The sequence below is a fragment of the Excalfactoria chinensis genome, chromosome 4 (genome assembly GCF_039878825.1).
Source record: "Excalfactoria chinensis isolate bCotChi1 chromosome 4, bCotChi1.hap2, whole genome shotgun sequence".
Classification (NCBI taxonomy): domain Eukaryota; kingdom Metazoa; phylum Chordata; class Aves; order Galliformes; family Phasianidae; genus Excalfactoria; species Excalfactoria chinensis.
Genome location: NC_092828.1, coordinates 64,514,792 through 64,535,565, shown reverse-complemented (window position 1 = coordinate 64,535,565; position 20,774 = coordinate 64,514,792). Strand labels below are relative to the sequence as shown.

Sequence of the window (20,774 nt, the reverse complement as noted above, 5' to 3'; positions counted from 1 at the left end):
TGATCCAGCTGGTTCACCTTTGTGTAGGGCGCTTTTTCACTGGCTAATTACACTGACAGCTTTTCTGCAGTACTCTGTTAATATCAACTGTCTAAGGAGTGCCTTGGCAAATGGAAAAGTCATTACATTCCCATGTCACACTCTGCCACCTGTGCTCCCAGAGACCCGCACGTCACTCTGTTCTCCAGTAGCCCTGTAATTGGGCTATGATCAATGCGACTTTGCTTGCTAGAAGATTCTGGTGCAAGCAACAGAATTACTTTTCATCTGTTGGGCTGTGACATACCCAACCATTTTTAGACTTTAAAATATCGTTCACTTAAAGAAAGAAACAAGGAAAGCATCCTGCCTTCCCACTGATGGCCCAGAACAAATTTAGATACTTGTGTCTGGGAAAACAGAGTTACTCACCTCAGAGTGGAAAACATGGGGGAATCCATCACCTCCCACCTGTTCTAAAATAAAGGTGGATAAATGCCACCAAAGCTGAGCTCCAGCTAAGGTGACGGGAACAGCAAAGTGCACAGGGCAGCTCCCAATGACAGCTCGGCTCTGGGCAGGTCTCCCCATGGCCCACAACAGCAAAGCACTTTGCTGTGTCCTGAAGTCAGACAGCGTAGGGCGGGGGAAAGCAAAGATAAAAAGAGAGCGCATCCCTTCAATACCGTCGAGCCTGGGATTTGTTTACAGTCTCACTGTATTTCCATGGAAACTCTAATTGTCATAGCATGCAATAGGGAAATAACACGCTCCGGCCCCGCACGGAACGCTCTCCCGAAATGCACCCGCGCGGCAGCCTCAGCCTCAGCGCCGGCAGAGCAGCGAGTACGGCCAGCAGCAGCCTGCCCGGGGGCGACGTCCCCGCGCCGTGCCGCGGCCTGACCCGCCGCTCCCGCTGTCCCCGCGTAAGATGCGCGGCCGCGCAGAACGGCTCGGAGGGAGCGTGGCGAGGCGCTCAGCCCCGGGGCTATGAGCCCGCAGCCGCCGCCGGAGCCCGAGGCGTGGGGCGTCTTCCCCGCGGCTGCAGGTGAGCGCAAGATCGGCGCGGGGCGCGGAGTTTTGCGGGGGGATTTTCGCTGCCAGACCTGTCCCGTCCCATCCCAGGGAAGGCACCGCGCCAGGCAGTCTCGAGAGGCACGTTTTTTGGGGGGGACAAAGCAAAGCCCGTCCCGCACGCGGCTGGTCCGTTCTCCTTTGCGCAAGGTGCTGCAGTACGTTGCAAGTTTTCTGATCTGCCCGACTAATCCCTCATTACTCGGCACCGTGCTTCCTTGGGGCTGCGGAAATAATCTCGTTAGATGGGGTTGGTTTGCTTTTGGAAGCCATGTTCTCTTTTTCCAGACCAGCATTGCAATCCTTGCTTAAGTTGGGCACATAAAGAGGCACAGCACTAGCACGCACCAAAACCCATTTTTTTTGGACTGGTGAAGTAATGTCAGGCTTCAGAACTCTGCTGGTTCCCAGACCAGCTTGTGCTGTTGCATGAGAAGAGCAGCTGCTGTCGATCTTCAGCCTTTGTTGTGAGCATGACTTCAGTGGTTTCAATTTGGGGTTTTCAGTTCAGTCTGTGCTGAGATGAGGGCATCGTCTCTCAGGTCAGTGCTTCCCTTAATCACCGGTGGCCAGGCAGGCACAGCCTGTCTCATTCGCTGTGTACAACCTTGTGTGAGTTAAGAAAAAGACTGACTTTTTTTCCCTATACATTCCTGTATGACAAGGGCAGAAGGGCCCACAGGAAGGTTTCATGTTTTGCTTTCTCCTTGTACATCTTATTTTTTAAGGTTGAGAAAGGACTTTCAAGATTATAAATTGTGCTCAGCAGTGGAGATGAATGGCCCTGTGCAGGCACTCTGACACGGACTGAACAGACTGTACTGGCACCAGCCAGTACAATACAATGGGTATTAATATCGTGGGATAGGAGATGATGTCTGTAAACAAGCCTTGATATAAACAACTCATAGAGTTGAAGGAAAATCTTCCAAAAGAGCAATTTGCCTTCAGGGCAAATTCAAGATTGCCTGCCTAACTTTCATGTTATTGAAAATCACCCCATAAGCATGTAAAAAAACCAAACAACAACAACAAAAAACAGAATAGCTCATGTATTATTCTGCTGAATGGTGGCTTATGGAGTTGGTATTTTAAACAGCAGCTTTAAGTGGAATAAGACAACAAATGGGAAGATTTTAAATATTAAGGTAGCACGTTCTTTTAGGTTATCTGATATCTTAATTCAGCTAAAACTGAGAACAGTTTTAAGTTCTGCCTGTCAAATGCAAACTGCAGATCAACTGCAGTTGGGTACCTCCAGACTGATTAAATTTGATCTGGAGTACCAGAACCCTTGGGCACTGCAGTGCATTCAGTGTAGAAATACACTTCAAAAATGGGGACAGTGTTTTCAAAAGAGGCTGCGTTGTTTAATTCTGTTCCCCACAATGAGCTTTTCAGGAGTCCTCATATCACTGAAACCTATGTTAAGCATAAATGCCAGTAAACATCCACATCCCTGTGAAGTCACTGATATGCTAGTGTTAGACTGGTGACTGCAGATCAAACATACGGGAGGCATGTATGCTGCTGGTAGCTCCTTCCTCATGGATTGTGGGACATGTGGTGCCTACACAGCTCTCACCCCATGCATGAGGCAGCATAGCATGGGCAGGACACGGCTGGTGATCCCTGCCTGGACTTATAGGCACCCCTGTGAAGCTCTTTCAATGTCAATCAAGAAGAAGAGAATTGCAGTGGATAGAAGAGACCTCTGCAGATTATCTAGTCCAACCTCCTGCTAAAACAAGTCACTTGAAACAAAATATTTTGCTTTCAACAAAAAATAGCATACTTACTGTTTTGTCAAGAATTACATTAGAAACATGGTTAGCAGCTGAGCTAAAACCACACTGCATGATATTTAAGTGAAGGCAGAAATGCACAGAATCTGCAAACAGTCTTTTAATTAAATTTGTAAGAAGCCAGTAAACTTTCATTTAATAAACATGTTCCAGTATAACAACACAGACAAAGTTTTGCTCTTTACACTAGCCTTAGCACTACACCCATTGAATATAGGAGATTAAATAATTTGCCACACGCAGATGAAACCTGTCAATGACAATTTCCCCAAATGGTCTAGGTAGGGAACTGCAGCTTTGGCACATGGATCAACAAAACTTTCACGCATACGTAACTGTCCTTGGAGGCCTATTATTTTAAATCAACTTACTATTTTAACTGAAGTATCAGAGTGCATTGTCACTACTCAGTATGACTTCTGGACAGATATGACTCTGTGAGAGTTTAATCATTACCAAAAATAGATATTCTATTTTTTATTCTATATTTTAGATATTCTAAAAGCAGTCAATCTCCAGGTTTCCTAGAGAGAGGAAACATCTGCAGTTTCTGCTTTTTTTAGCCTTATACCAGTTAAAATACAAGAAAATATACAATGGTCTTTCTTGGCTAAGAGTTACACACATATAGGCAAACAAAATAAATGGATGGCTTCTTCCTTCAAAGGCTTCATCAACTCAAGAGCACTGTAAGAATTTGTGTGTTTTTTTAAATATCAAGATGCTACTCGATTCCTTCCCTCTGTCTTGTTATTCTTCTCAGGAAATGACTGTGTGGTTAGTAAGCAAGATTTGGACAGGTCTAGCTCTTGACTAAAGGTTCATTTCCCTTTCTCAGATAACTCCTGCTTTGTTTCGTATCTGCAAGCAGTCAAAGACATGTTCAGCTCATGATGTCCTCTTCATTTGTGCAAGATATAAACTGGAAAGGGAAGGCAAAAGGAAGGCAAGCAAAAAGAAAATTATCTAGAATTACGCCAATGGCTTTTTCATTATTAACTCCTCAGCTGGAAGGGTTTTTTCCTGCACACTTCTCAGCTAAGATGAATGCTTTTGTACAAAGATAATGGATATTGTTCACTCTGAAAATGTTAGGTAGTATTTCATATGGAAATGCAATGTACAGTTGAAATGGCTTTCAGGAATCAAAAGAGTCTGCAGGTTACAGCTGCATACACACTCCAAAATCAGCAGAAACTTCAGTCATTATCCAAAGCCATGCATCTTCCATGCTGAAATAAAAGAAATATATAAGACACGAGATACATAATCCCGTGAGACTGAGGTAGGGGTATGTATTTTATCCAAGGTAGAGACTTGCTTTAGTTTACTCCTTAAGTTGGCTCACATTTAGAGAACTGAAGGAAATTTCAGGTGGTTGAGAAAGTCACTGTTCTGTGCAGATCAGATCATATTGTTTTCAGATGATTACTAGCAATGCAGAGACGCTGACTCAAAAAAAAATTATATGTATAAGTAAAAGCATTTAATTTTTTAGGTAAGAGTTCTACAAGGAGAATGTTACCAAACTGAAAACCGCTGGTAATATCAGTATTAAAATAGAGAGTCATTGGGTCACTTACAGAGTCTTTAGTCTGCTTCCTTTAAAGATGGTTGAGACATGGGTAGTTTCAGATAGCGTTACTCATCTGTTAAGTGAGTTTTCCCTATTTCACCATAGACTGGAAAAAAATTAAACAGAAATCACTTTCATTAGCACCATCAGCTCATACAAGTAAGGCTGTAATATTTCTATGATGTAAATTCACGCATCCAGTGCTTACATCTCTTTTAGATGTTTTTAAAAAGCACTTCAGCTCAGCATGGTGAGAAGCTGGAAAGGCTTAGTTCTCACACAGTAGTAAAGGCATGAAAACCTGCCATATCTTACTCATATTTTTAAGTATTTCTCATCTCACCTGAGATTAGAGGTTCAGAAGTTACATCCCAAAGCACCGTCAGGGAATATTCATCCAGGGCATTGGTTGGCTTAGTTCCCCAGTGGCAGCAGGTAGTGGGAGCTTACAACTGGTGGTTTAAAGGAAGGAGCACAGCTGCAAGTGTAGAGGAAATCAATATTGTTACTGTTCTTTGAAGACTGCATGATACAGTCTACTGGGAACAGCTGCATTCCCAAGGAGACCTACCTTTTTTTGTTGCCAAATTCAGCTCTTTCCTCAAAAGGAAAAAATAAATTAGCCATTTCCTAAAAATGTGTATTTTGGTTTTGTTTTGATCTTTGTCTTAAGATTTCTAAACATTAAGCTAGGACAGGATGCTGGCAAATAGGGGGATTTATACTTAAGAAATCTATATAAGCAGGTTTTTAAGTTAAACCGGCATTTTGAACTGAATTTGACTGTTTTTCTCTTTCCTCTAAAATGAAGACTAATCACATCAAGATTCTGTATGTGGAATAACTTTGTGCTGAGCTAGGATTCAATGTTAGCCAATTTTGTGCTGAATACTTAGCGATTCCTTAAATTTTTTAATGATTGGGTGGGGTTTGCATGTAGTACAAACCACAGTCTCAGTATTAAGTGAAATTACTTTGGGTGATTTGGACACAGTTTTCCCTTCTGCATGAGTCCTAGTTAAAATATGTTCAATACTTTGTAGAGGATGGCTGGTATATGCACCATATTAGGAATTCCATCCTGGGGCGCTGACAGTAGATCTCCCTAGAAACTGATCATCTTTGAAAGCTCTTACCTACTTTGTTTCAATTTTCTACTAGCAAGGTAAGAAATGCTACTGCAGTTGCTAACATATGTCAAAACTTCATATGTTTTCAGGTGCTCTCATTATATTTTGCTGTCATGTAATGACTAGGCACATACCCAGATGGTAGTTGTAATTTCCTTACTCACATCAATGAGCTGTTATTCACATGAGTAATCTCACTGACTGTAAATGGATTGCTTCTGTAGCTAACTGTTCCTTCACAAAAAGCCTGACAATATGGTCTATAGTGAAGAATAGCTAAAAACCAGCTTCATAATGCCAATCTTTAAAGTTGCAATTGTCAAATCATAGAATGTTTTGAGTTGGAAGGGACCTTTAAGATCACCTAGTTCCTACCCCCCTCCAATAGACAGGGACACCTCCCACTAAACCAGGTTACCCACAGCCCCATCCAGCCTGGCCTTGAATGCTTCCAGGGAGGGGACATCCACACCCTTGCTAGACAACCTGTTCTAGTGTCTCACTACCCTCACAGGAAAGAATTTCTTCCCAATATCTAATCTAAATCTACCCTCTTCCAGTTTAAAGCAATTTTCCCTCATCCTGTCACTACCTGCCCTTATAAAAAGTCCCTCCCCAGGACTTTGATATGAGCAGCCAGCTACTAGATCTAGGTGCACTAGATGCCATATGATAAAACCTACCAAAGGAATTTGCATTAACCTGAAATTATGCCATTGCATTACAGCATAATAACACCTCTATTAATTCACTTGTATTAAGGTGATACAAAGTAAAATCACAGTTTTGTACAGTCTACTGTACGTCAGTATATTTCCTTCAGTTGCTAATCAATGCCTTTCTTGTTCTAAACAGGACTATAAAATGGATTTAGGATTCAAAGACTATACCAACAGGACACCTACCAAGAACACTTCTGCTATTACAAAGAACTTTTCTGCCTGGGAGGACTACAAGAGCAGTGTCGATGACATACAGTACTTTCTTATTGGGCTGTACACACTTATAAGTCTGGCTGGCTTTGTGGGAAACCTGCTTGTACTAACAGCTCTAACAAAACGCAAGCAGAAGACAATAATAAACATTCTCATCGGTAACTTGGCCTTTTCTGACATCTTAGTCGTGCTGTTTTGTTCTCCTTTCACGCTGACGTCTGTCCTGCTTGACCGGTGGATGTTTGGCACAGTCATGTGCCACATAATGCCCTTCCTCCAATGTACATCCGTTCTAGTTTCAACTTTAATGCTAATATCTATTGCTGCAGTCAGATACCGTATGATAAAATATCCCCTCTCCAGCAACTTAACAGCAAAACATGGCTACTTCTTAATACTTATCATTTGGGCTGTTGGCTGTGCCATTTGCTCCCCTCTTCCAGTTTTCCACAAGATCGTGGACCTCCACAAAACCCTCAGTTTAGAAACACTGGAGAACAGGCTCTTGTGTATTGAGTCATGGCCTTCTGACTCATACAGAATTGCCTTTACCATATCCTTACTGCTCATGCAGTACATACTGCCACTGGTATGCTTAACTGCTAGTCACACCAGTGTCTGCAGGAGTGTAGGTTCCCGGCTGTCCAGCAAAGAGGGCAAGTTCCAAGAAAATGAGATGATAAACCTCACGCTTCACCCATCCAAGAGCGTGGGCACTGAGGCACAGCCCTCCAGCCACGCCAGCTGGAGCTGCGCCCTGGTCCGAAAGCACCACAGAAGGTACAGCAAAAAAACATCAACTGTGATGCCAGCTATTTTAAGGCAGCGTCATGATGCTGATTTCAGAGACCTCCCAGAAACCTCTGGCACAGAAAAAAGCCAGCTTTCTTCCTCTAGCAAGTTCATCCCAGGTGTACCTATCTGTTTTGAGATGAAACCAGAGGAAAATACAGAGATCCAGGACATGATTACAGTATCCCAGTCCATCATCAGAATTAAAACAAGATCCAGGCGAGTGTTTTGCAGACTGACAGTGCTAATCCTAGTTTTTGGTTTTAGTTGGATGCCTCTTCACCTCTTCCACATTGTGACAGATTTTAATGCCACTCTCATTTCTAATAGACATTTTAAATTAGTGTATTGCATATGTCATTTACTTGGCATGATGTCCTGCTGCTTGAATCCCATCCTCTATGGGTTCCTTAACAACAGCATAAAAGCTGATTTAATGTCCCTTTTTCCATGTTGCCAAATACTTTAATTTTATGAGCCTCAAGATAAAATAAAGAAATTTGACTTTCGTGCATGCTAATGCATATAGCTATATGAACTGTATTAAGCTTAATTAGTCTGATTTGGTTGTGATTAGTAGCGTCTCACTTGAATGGGTTGTTCTAAGGCTGCATGTATTTCTTGCATTGGCTAGACTGTCTGAGTGTATTATAATGTTATTCAATCTGTTACACATAGGAAGTCATGCCCAGTGTACAAAATCAGAGTACAGATTTCATTACCTGAAATATTGCCAGTCTGTACTTAAGAAATATACAAAATATGAGTCATAAATGTGAGAATACCTTGACTATTAACAGTCATACATCTAATTATAATAAAATACACATATTTTACTAAGTTACTAGTTGAGACTACTTCAGTGCCAACTTTGACTGTTTTCTAAATTAATAGAAAGCCTGTTTCTGGATGGGACTAGGAAAACATTTTTCCCTTGCTGTTTAACACATATTTTGCAATACGTTCCCACCATCTTTTGCTGCTTCTTCCCAGGTTTCCCCATTCCCTGGAATGAGTTTGAGGGCAGTTATTATCATTGAGATTGTTTCTGTCTCACTCTGTTTACCCAATACAATTTATCTCTGATTACCTTAGCTAATTTTCATTCTGCCTTGTCATTTTATGGAATTTTCAGCCAGGCTTGAACATAATGTATAGCTATACCTTTGTGTTTGCACTAATGGCTCCCATGAACAAGTAGCACATTTCTGATCAGAGTAAGACTTCATTATCTAAGAAACTGATAATGGAAAAAGAAAATTTCTTTTGCCCGAAAGCAAAATCTTGATGCACTTCATCATAGATAATCCTTTTGCTTTAGGTCAACAGCTTCAAGATACACCTGCCCATGTGCACATACTTTCAGCCCTCCTTTATCATCTTCTTTTTAACCAGATTGGTCTTTTTTCTTCCACAGTTAAATCACACACATCTTCCCTAAGTCATAATACATTTCACAGCAGAAATGGGAAAAAAAAATCTATATATACACATATATTTCCCATGGGCTACTCTTAATTTCATAACCCACCTCTGCCCTCAGGGTTCAGTAAATGTACAAAACCTCAACTCTTGAGTTTTCAGCTGTCAAACTTCTCCCCATGTCTAGGTGGTGATTCTTTCTTTTTCTCCGTTTGAATTCCCAATCTGATGGTATCTTTAGTATAGCATTTCCAGACTGAAAAATGAAGTTGTTATTTTTGTGAACAGATGGATGGGAAAGCTTATGATTTTTTATTTACTTATTTTTTGCTTTGGGATACTTTCTTTCCAGATATTCATCAGAAGTGGAAGCGATTCTTTTATTTGAAGGAACACTCAAATTATTCTAATGTTACAGTTTTGAGACCTTTAAGACATAGGCTGTCATTGGGTAAGGAGATTATCACATACTAGTTGGTAATATCATAGTTTCTGTCATTATGGTACTTCCCTGAAGTCTGGTTCCCAGTAACCCAATCTGTTCTTTGTTTTCACTAGTGATACACTTAAATAGTTTCTGCCTGGACACCGACTACGGCATTTTGCAGATTATTATCTCCTAACAACCTACAGCATGTCATTTTATAGAGTACAAACAGTGCAGGATATTGAAACAAGACATTCTAAATAGCTTTTTAAAAGTTTAGAACTGTTTAATTTGAAAATACTCATGGTTATTCTTGTTAGGTAAACCTAAGTAAAAAAAAAAATCCTTAATCCTCACTGAGAACACAAGGATGCAGTTTTATAAAAGTTACAGCAAATTATGCCCAACTTGCCTCCACACATTTCCTTGTCATTGTGATGTGTCATTTAATTTTATTTTACCCTGTAATGTAACCAAATGCTGTAAGAAGGGAGTTGCATCATTTCATCTTCTACTATTTATTCCAGGTTTATTTTAATATATTTTATTATATTATTATTTTTTACTGTTATTTTCCTTCTGACTTGCTATTTACAGTTAATTTCTTCATTTCTTTATATACTTTCAGAGTTTCAACCATTTTTTTTTCCTGGTACATTTAGGACTTTTTCTATAATGTAATGTTTTATTCAATAATGACTCTTTTCAGTTCGAATTCTATTCACTTTTACTGTGTATGACACACAGAAACATCCTAGCATTTGAATAAGTCCTTTGTCTAGTTTCAGAGGCTCATAAAGATTAGTCTGCATGCTGGTGATTTTATAAGAGCACCTTCCATTTGCCTGGATGGAGTAAATATCTGTGTCCCCACTGTTTACACTGATCAAAACATGAAATTGTAGTTTGGCAGTAGGAAATTAAATGAAGACAACTAGTGAACTTCTATATTCCTTTGATGTCTAAAAATCTGTTTATAATCAGTGGTGGGAGAATGTGTTTACTTTTTATTTACCCAAGAATCATAATCATTGGAGTTTGACATCTCCAAAATGTCACTATCCTTCCTCTGACATGTTAGATAAAAATAAAATATTTTTTCTACCTTCTGTCTTCCTTCAGCAGCCAGTATAGCTCGATCTCAGGAGAAATTCAAAATACAAGGATCCTCCCTACCCTCACACTTGTTGAGTGGTCCTGAGCCAGGTGAAGCTGAAGCAAGTGCTCCTACACGTTCCATGTACAACAGTGACTGGCAGCATGATGCTGTCTCCTACCTGCATATCTGTAGATCATGGGAAGATGCATCTCAGCACAGCGTCCAGCAGCACCTTCATGAGAATGGTATTGTTCTTCTATGTAGGTAGGCAGGTACATACACAAATATGCTAGAAAACAAAGCACATAATCAGTCTTCAAACAGCACATTAAATCCCCAGTCCTTGGCCCAGTTAAACTACTATTGAACAATTACTACTGTAATGAAAAATGACACTATAGTATACTCATATAGGGGAAGAGATTGGAGCCACTGTGGTCCTCCAGAGTACTATGACAACTGTGGCTGAGGCAGAGGTATATATCCCACGTATCTGCATCAGCTGCAGTCCTATTAGGCAGTGCCTTGATCAGATGGCAAGGAGCACCAGCTCTGGGTAGGAAGGACAGCAGCCACTGAGGAGCAGACAGCAGAGAAACAGCACTTCACTGTAGAAACAGAAAGGAGAACTATGTTGCCACTGTATTCCCTGGTGGCTGCAGCCTTTGTAGACATGTCACCCTGCTCCTGGAAGCTCATAATGTGATGTTTCCTTTCCAGCAGTGTGAACTCCTGAGGATTGAAAAATAAATCACTACCCTGAAGGTGTGGCAGAACCAAGAAGAGGAGCACAATAAGGAAAAAAAATTCTCCACTACCAATCATGCTGAGACAGGCACCAGCTCTCCTTATGAGTAATAGTATAGGTGGCATGGAAACTTTCCTCTGCACCGATGTTTGTGATAATTAATGTTACCTAAATATTACTAATAGATCACACAGCCCTTCTGTAAACCCTGGGGTTCCATCATCTATCACTGCACTTCTGGAAGAAAAAAAAAGGCATTTTTTCACTGCAGACCCAATATCTATCAGTGCAGCATAAAAAATAAACAGCCATAAACATCATAGCCTGCAGAAATACATCCTTCATAAATATCGTTGAATCCAGGAACTTATCCTTTGAATTTGATGAAAGCCAAACAATGCCTATGCAATTTATTATTAAAAGTCCTAGCAATAAAATATACAGATAGTGTCTCCAAGTAAAAAAAGAAAAATAAGCCCAAGAAAAGCCTTAATGCAGTGGTTCTGGTGCAAGACAGGCCTCTTCTTTTTCTGCCCTCAAACGCTGAAGTAACTATATAAAATCATGATACTTATGGAATTCATTTATCAAGATTATTAGATAAAATTGGGGACAATCTTTGAGCATGATACATCATTTGTAATCTCTAAGATCAGATTTTTCTTTTACTTAATATTTTTTATATACTTCTGCATGAGAAACAAACAAACCTTACTTTCTAAGGCACACTACATGTTCTACGTAATGCAGACTCCTGAAATTGATTGGTTTGGATACTCGTGTAATTGGTTAAGTGTTGCCATTCCAATGAAAGCAGACAGAGCTGCTGTTTTTGTTCATTTTCAATTAAAGTGATTTTTGATAGGAAGAAAAATGAAAGTCAGAAAAGAGAAAACAACAAAACATATTTTTGCTAAGACTAGCTAGCTATACTGTGCTAGTGACAAAGGAATACAGCCAAAACAGACCCTTATGAGGTGCCTGCCCCTGACATGACTGAACTGTTACTCCCACATACGACCAGGAAGCCTATTACAAGTTTTGGAATGTTAGGAAATGACAAGTGATAAATGAATGTGTACACATGTCTGTACCCCTCTCTAACTGTTTCTTTAAAGTACAAGCATTTTCTTTCCAACCATTCGATAAGGGCAGTTTTGCCCTGTGATTGTTCGGACTGTGCTGTTCTATGCCATTAAGATGATCTCTGTCATACTGTGGTATGATGTTATCTAAATTGGCAAGTCTAAGCACAGCACCTTAAAACTCTGCAGTCTCAGAAAAAAAATAGTAACATCTGCTATACTCCAAAGGTTATCATGACCTCCTGGTCTCCTCAACAAACTCTGCCTCATTTTGTTGTAAAAATACAGCATGTTCTTGGAAGAAATACCCATTGATTTTGACACATACTTTGTCACAAATATTATTTCCCCAGAAAGAAAACTACTAGTGACAGGAAGATGTAGTCATAGTCTTTTCTAAAAAGCTAAGCTGTGCATTAATGGTACAACTAGCATCACTGCTGTGAATAATTTAACTACAAAATATTTTTAATTAATCTTACTTGGTTTTGAAGAGAAATATTCCAAAACCTTTGAAATACTTTTTTTTCCCCATTAGAAACTAGTATTAGGAAATACAAGACAAGATAACATTGTCACAATTCAAATTTAGTTCTTTCGGATAAATACGAACACTTCCTTATGCCCTTGTCAAATTTTTATGATGATCCATTTAATAATAAGGCTTAAAAGCACTCCTCTGGGAAATTAGCAGAGTAGTAATTTGACATTCAAGACTGAAGTACACTGGCTCTGCTCTTATGTCCAGTTAATAAAATGTTTGCTTTATATTAACAGGAGAAGGATATCTCTATTACTTGAATGCCACACTAGTCTGACATTTTTAGCAGGAAACATTCCTGTCCATGTGAACAAAGCAGTGTACAAAAGGACTTTTCAGGCTACGTCTAGCGCAAAGTTTCTTCAGAGGAGTAACTTGGCACTGGCCAAACAGTTCCACAGATACTAATTTCTTCATACTCAGTGGGAACCAGAAAGACACAAACTCCAAAACAGATTGTTAGTAGTAATTTTAACTATAAAACTGTTCATGGTTTTTGTTTTGTGCTGTTTTGTTTGGGGTGGTGGGAGGAGCACAGGTTGGTTATTACTAGAAAAAGAGCTAAGCAAGGAGATAACATCCCTGCAAGAAGTGTCTCTTCATAATTAACATCTGGATCTCCTTAGTTTGAGAGAGACGATAGTCTTACTCATTTAAATGCTAGTCATTCTCTTAGCTTTTTGAGGATCTCCACCTAACTAGGATTCATTTAGTACTCATAAGGATATTGGCCTCTTGGCCTGGAGGTTAAAGAGCTACACAAGAGATCTGCATGCAGTCTAAGTCTTCACTTTCTGCTGTTTTTTTCTTCTATTTTTGTGGTGTTAGCACAACTGTGAGAAGTGCAAGCTGTTCACGGCAGGAAAATTAAATTCATTTTTATGTAACTACTGGAACTCAATACAGGCAAAACAATTAGCTGTTTTTTAAGGCTCCATCAGTTCCAACACACATCCCACAAAGGTAATTGTTTGAATCCTTGATGATACATTCTCTCAATTAATATCCTAGATTATCAGAGCACATTTCAGATAATATAGCTTCCTCTGATCCTCACTGCACATCATAATGGGTGAAGTTAATAGTTTTATTCCTATGGCAGAACTGAATTGCAAATATGCTCTACTTGCAATAATTTCTTAAGATTATTTGGTGAGTAAAGCTCAGTCAGGATACAGTTGAACTCTTACTGCTTCTGTAAGAATCCAGTCTTCAGAAGTACTCCGAGGCCATTAATGTCACATTAGATCCCACTAGCTCTCTGGGCACACAACACATCTCATCGTTGCACGTTGTCACACGCCTGCATCAGCAGTGGTCCTCAAGTGCTGTTCCTTTCACAAAAGAGAGGAGATGATGACTGAAAAAGGAATGAAATTATAAACTCTCCAGTGTGTATTTTCCTTCTTCTGAAATCACCTAAAACATACCAGAAAGCTGTAAAAGACATTTGTGATGGACTCTTTGGAGTGAAAATGAGGAATCACATTTCAAAGATGAAATGAAGAAATCTGTCAGTGCAGGACAAGCTGATTAACTTAATGCATCCAGGCTTCTATGGCCTTAATAATGTCTGGGAAAAAAATAAAATAAAAAAAAAAAAAAAAAAAGTAATATAATGTTGGTTATCTGCTTTGCTGATTTTCTTCTAATAAGACACATCAATTTTAACACAATGAATGGAAAGTCTGCTGTATCCTCTGACCCAAGGGCCTTCACACTGGAACACCGATTTGAGACCAAGCTACTCTGGCTCTGCAGGTATTCCCTCTATTTCTTGTTGGCTCATTACATGCCACAGTAGGTCTGGTCCTGATAAAAGATTTTGTTGAATTACTACCTTGAGAATAATTAATGAGAGTAACACTACCAAAAAAATCAAAGTAGTACATCTGTCAAAATGAGAAGTTGAATAGATCAAGCTACTCCTAACAAGCGATAGGAATGCTTCAGCATAGCTAATTGACTTTTTTCAACTGAAAAGTAAAGGCTTATTTTCCACAGTCTGGCAGATCTTTTGCTGAAATAGAACTTCTGATTTGTCTCTTTAATTATAAAAGTTAATTATAAAATTTTATTTTAAATGACTGTACTAAGAATTTTTTTGACCAAGAGCACCAAGAAAGAACAAAGTAGAAAAAGCTTTTGTTTAAAGATCAATATAAATTATAGTTTATTTCCTTCTATTACTGACTGCATGCATTGTAATAAAATGATTTCTACTTTCCATGAAAGAAGTTCATAGGCTAATGCTCACAGTAGATTGCAAGCAGAACAAAACCTGTAATTTATAACAATAAACAATAACTAAAAGGCAGAGTTCACCTAATTATCATTAGACACACAAATAACCTTGCTTTATTTTGTTTAAAGCAGAAATGAAGACAGCATCCACTACACAATTTGTGCAACAGCATTCACTGTATTTATTTCCAAAAAATAAGTTGTATAATAAGAATCATAGAATTGCTTGGCTTGGAAGGACCCTTTAGGATCACATAGTTTCAGCCCCCTGCTACACACAGGGACACCCTCCCTTAGACCAGGTTGCCCACAGCCCCATCCAGCCTGGCCTCAAAAACCTCCAGGGAGAGGGCATCCACACTCTCAATGGGCAGCCTGTTCCAGTGTCTCACCACCCTCACAGGACAGAATTGCTTCCTAATGTCCAGTCTAAGTCTACCCTCTTCCAGTTTAAAGCCATCTCCTCTCATCTCATTGATGCATGCCCTAATAGAAAGACCCCCCTGTTTTTCCTGTAGCCCCCCTTCGGGTACTGGAAGGAGTTGGCTGATTCTGTGCTTGTATCCCGGTATACATTTATCTTCATGATACAAGGGACAGCAATAAAAAAAGATAAACAATATACGAAGGGTCCTGTTTCCTATATGAGCCATACATTTCTATTCATTTTCCTGTATCTCCCTAACAATGATGAAATCATTTATGTAGACATGAAGGTCAACAGTGCAATGCTTGCTTTTGCCAAGGAAAGGGAAAGGACTTATGAAGTCCCTTCATTGTGGGGTGTTTAATGTGATTTCACAGAATCACAGAATTCCCTTTCCTTGGCAAAAGCAAGCATTGCACTGTTGACCTTCATGTCTACATATCATGCTGCTTATAAACATGACTACTGCCATACTGTTCAAATGCAATATTTGACAGCCTTATAGAGGAAGAAACGAATCCAAGTTGCAATAGCTACCTCAGCATCCTTCATTTTCACGTCTCAGTAAAACCGAGAGTGATTTTCTGAAGTTTGAAGCTATCATTTCGGTAAGCAAAGCACAAAAGAACATTACCTGATCTAACGCAGGTGCTGCAGGACTCTTCCCCAGCTCCGCCTCTCCAGCCGCTGGCTGCGCTGCCAGCAGCAAGCTGCGGGGGACCTCTGCTGGTGGCTGCAATTTATCGCCCAGCAGCTGCCGCTTGTGGACCGGGGGTGGATGCCTGCTGTAAAAGAGGATTGTGTTTAGAGCTTTCAATGTTATAATCCGTTGACTTTTTAATAGTGGCAGCACGATTAGATAAGAATACGAGTGGATGTTTTTTGAAATACTTCGACATCTGTCAGCACCGCTAAAAACAACTTAAGTACCTTAAAGTCACATGAAAGTGGGAAAAACAAACAACTTAGCAAAGGTAAAAAGCGTATTTGTGAGAGTTCACACAGCAGTGATCAAGAGTTAATAAGAAAAGGCAGCTCGATTTCCCTACAAAAATAATGCTCCTTTGCAGAAGAAAAAGAGCACAAATGAAAGTTTCCAAAAGAATGAGCCTCACACAGTGGATAACAATTTTCTTTGTATTAATACTTCCTCAGCAGACAGATGTTTCAGATCAGTTCTTCCAGTTGTATCACCCCAGTGAGAATCTAAAGTTATTTCAGAGAGTATCTCCCCATTCCCTTCAACTAGAATATAAACATCCAGTTGTCAAAAATTCTGTGTAGATCACTGAATGACTCAATAAAACAAAGATGACCAAACCAAGGCAAGACGTATTTGGCACAAAAACACATTTTACTTCAAAAAGCTATTGAGACAATAATTCTTTGGGGATACAGAGGAACCATACAGCTCCCCTTGCACACACTAGCATGATGTTGCACTAATTGCGGCCCAGCTCACTATCTCATTCTTATACCTCTGTGAATGTTAGGCAGCATTGTTGTATGTAATCTCTCTTACACTGCCACATATACTGACCATCAGTATAAAAATCTACTTCATTTTACAGTTTTAGACTTTCAAATCCAAAAGGCACTTTTGTTAAATTGTAAAGTTTCTTGAGATCTGCAGATATGTGTTCATGAAAATTGCATCCCTAAAGAAAAGAATCTGCTCATAGCATTCACTGAAGTGTTGCTTTTAAAGTACATGTTCTTGCCACGTTTTTAGGTAGTACTTCTAAAGTTCTGCTGTTGTAACAATAAATCCCATTAGCTAGTGATAAATGGGTTGTTATTTGAAGTGGCAGATGAACTGAATGAACAATTTTACAGTGAAAGTAGCAAATGCCCATCAAGTATAAAACTGTTCTTTAGACTTTTTATAAAAGGAAACCAATTCTTCTGACTGAAATTGTCACATTTAGGAGCAGAATTTCTCTGAAGAGTCTGAAAAGGAAATTACTTGCCTGACAAATAATATTTTACACTTTTAAACTTAAACAGCTGGTGAAAGGAGCAAAACCAATATATTAATGGACAATTATAAAGCCTGTATAAAATTGTGTGAAACATAATGGAAATGGAAATAATTTTACATTTCTATTTGACCTATAATACCTGCAAAGCCTTTATGCTGATTTTACTACCAGCAGGAAGTACTGACAAGTTATCCCCATAGGACTTTCAGGAAAAACAATAGCCGAAGAACTTCATTCCTGTTCCTCCTCCTGCACCAAAAATAAGTAAAACAAACAAACAGATATGAAACACTTGTGTACAGTGGAAATAATACAAGTACAATATCATACAGTTGAAATAATATAAGTATAATGTACAGTTGGAATAGTACAAATATAGTTGTAAATATATAGCTTGAGAGTAACTAAGGAAAAAGACTTACCAACTCTGAGGCCTTCAAGATAGGTGCTCACTGATGTCAAAGCTCACTGCAAGAACTCCACAAAAGGGCCATATCCAGAAAGAGATGCTACCTTAGTGGTGGTCAGTCCTTATATGGGATCTGGGAGAGGCTGGGAGCACAGCTGAATTACCTTCACCTGTGCTCCCACAGCTGACTCATTGCTTGCCTCAGGTGGTTATCAGAGGTTCAGGCTGTGATCAACCATTTCCCTTACAACTTGTCTTTCAAGTCCTGCATTAGTTAGCCTGGGGTCCGAATAGGGTCTGCATCCATCTCTTGCAGTCAGGTTGCCTTCTGGGAGAGATGGCACCACTCTGCTTCCTAGGAAATCCTCATGTCTGTCATTTAGGAAATATTCTCCTTTGTGTATATAAACTTTGTCCTGTAAAAATCTGGCAATCACTATGACCCTGTGAGCAAACCACTGAGAAGGCCTGGTTTTGATGGGATGCTGTGCCTCTGAAAAAAGCCATTACAGAAAAGCCACTAAATCCACAAGTCATTTGGTATATGTGTGCTCAACAAGCAGTAACAACCTCCACACTCAATCATGTGCTTTCTGTATTGATTAGTTATGAGACAAACACATTACCATAATAATTAATGTCCTGTTTACCACTGAGGGAGCCCACAGCTCCTTCTAAGTAAGTTTTGTCTGAAAACTTAGAATGCATTCAGTACCCACATCTAGATAATTTATAAAAACACTGGAGAGAACTTGACCCCTAAATTGTATCCAAAGATGCAGCGAGATGTCACCATGTGAACATCCTTCAGGAATGCATTTTAATATGTGGGAAAATTACGTGTTAGCTTGAAAGACCAAAAGTGAGAGCTTCTCTCCATTGACAGAATCTGCTCTATGCAGCATGCCAGGAAAATATCCATCTAAGTGTTCCCATGATGCACAAAGCAAAGTGCCCAGCATCTGAAGGGATGTAAAAATGTATTCATGATCTGTGTTCCTCTCCTTATTATGCCTCCTTTCAGCAGTTACCTTATGAAGACATTCATTGCAGTTAGCCAGAAGAAAGTACTCAAAAACCAACAAATTGCTGAGATGAACTGGAAAGCTCAAAAGGAAAGGAGATTAACTTCTAAATGCATGCAGACAGGCATAACACTGAAGCATAAGTAAGCAAAGGAATGTTCTTTTGAACTCACTCAAATTCTTTTCAGTTGTAATTTTTGTTTATTTATTTATCATTAGCATTCGAGACAAGAATGGCAGGTTAATTTAGCTCTTAGATTCCATGCGGTGCCATACAACAAAGTTGCATCTCCCTGTTCTGGCACAGTTTCTCTATAAACTAATTGAGACCGCAGTACTGCACATGTCTTGTTGTTATCCTTCCAATTTCCTCTGGGAAAGGAGGAATAGGAAATTTAAAAGAAAATCGGAAGGAGATGAACTACTACCTCTTCTTTCTGCAGCACCAAACTTACTGTCTGACCAATTTATCTGTTCTGCTTCTCTGCTTATAAAAATGAAATTGAGTACAGAAGGTTCTAAGGAGTAATACCTGCTTGTATAACAAAGAAAGGAAGAGGCAGACCAAGTGACTGGCTTTACCTATCAGGAAAAAGATGAGTGAGAAATTCAAATTAATTGACGTGCATCTATATTTGCCCACACAGTTCATTATAATACTGAATAATTGGTGTAAACTGAGTAGATCGCATATTTCTTGCTTCTTGTACCAAAGTAGGCACAGAACTCTGTGCTATGAAGCCTCTAGTTCTGGCTGATAACATAAGAATGAAAAATAAAATTAAAAAAAACCAATATTTGTACAGTTGATATGTTACATGATAAATATCATGTCTGGGAGACACTCAGACAAACAAGATCCTTTCAGGTAGATCACACAATAAATTCTTCTCTTTTTCTGGAGCTAAGTCTTATTCTGAACACAGCATTAGCTGGCTATGTGAATACTTACCCTAAGGCTCCCACGTCTGATTCAATCTCAGGAAAGCCAAAACAAACCAGCAAACGACAAACAAAAAACTGGTGTCAAACACCATTCAGTACTTTGCGGTTTCTGAAGGATGAGAGAAAAGTTGCTGCACAGCTCAGCCACTGATCTCTGTCCATTCCAAAACAGGTATGTGGTTTGTACACACAAGACAACAAAATGTTGAATGTAAAGGCTGACAGACTTCAAGCAAGATTGTGCTACAGCTTGAACTTGGGCAATTTGGATGCATAATAGTTCTACTTAGATTTTTATGGAAGTCAGGGTTACATTTGTTTGCAATGCAGGAAAAATATGCTGCCATTTTGTTTATTATTTAATAAAGGTGATCAAAAAAAATGTAAGTAGAGTAGGGAAATTTGTGGTTTTCAGTACTCTTGATGGATTAGGAACCATGTACACAATGTGCTTTCAAGTAAGTAAGTGTTTTCTGAAGCCAAATTACAAAGTAGAGTTTAGTTCACACACTACTCTTCAAACTTAAAACAGGCAAGGAATCATGATATGATTTCCTAATAGGATGAACTTAACCCTCTCTATTTTCACCACTCCTCTATTTCCATACATGTTCCAACAATGCAGCACTTCATTACCCATGCTATAGAACTCTGCAGTCTAAATGCCAAGAGGTTGACACGCTTGAGAAGATCTTAAATGATACAAGTACAGAAGAGAGTGAGATGCTTCTATGGAAAAAGTATATCATCCTTGCCCAAGATTCAGTTGCTACCTTAACAGCTATGTAGCACCTAGTTGTATCTCACCCAGATATACATACGCAATGCAGCAATTGTTAGTAACATTTCACATAACCCCAGAAGGCACCATTCATTTCTGTGAATTCACTTTTACAGCTGAAAAAAAAAAAAATCCCCCTTTTTTTTTTCTTTCCATATTTCCAGATATATACAAACCTATTGTGCTGTTTCAGTTAATGTCACTGTAGTTTTAGTTGCTTCTTCTCCTTGGTTTTAATTATCTTACAAGTAATAAAGACCTGAATCCTCTGGAGTTATAACTTGGCATACTGTTTTCCCTAAAGAAAGAAAAGCACCGCTAAACCATATTAAAGTTTCACAGCAGTGC

General features: G+C 39.2%; 1 protein-coding gene and 1 long non-coding RNA gene across 2 annotated transcripts; one reads left to right on the top strand and one right to left on the bottom strand.

The window, feature by feature from the left end:
• The first annotated feature begins 891 nt into the window (after positions 1 to 891).
• NPY5R (neuropeptide Y receptor Y5) lies at positions 892 to 8,138 on the top strand. The gene is made up of 2 exons (XM_072335130.1): positions 892 to 1,027; positions 6,420 to 8,138. Exon 2 carries the CDS (start codon positions 6,429 to 6,431, stop codon positions 7,758 to 7,760), a length of 1,332 nt encoding a protein of 443 aa, XP_072191231.1. The 5' UTR covers positions 892 to 1,027; positions 6,420 to 6,428; the 3' UTR covers positions 7,761 to 8,138.
• Positions 2,941 to 16,042, bottom strand: LOC140252200 (uncharacterized). The gene is made up of 6 exons (XR_011903573.1): positions 15,919 to 16,042; positions 13,804 to 13,973; positions 10,418 to 10,528; positions 4,778 to 4,912; positions 4,442 to 4,540; positions 2,941 to 4,090 (listed from the first exon to the last, which is right to left on the bottom strand). It is a non-coding gene; the product is annotated as an uncharacterized lncRNA (long non-coding RNA).
• Between the last annotated feature and the right edge of the window lie 4,732 nt (positions 16,043 to 20,774).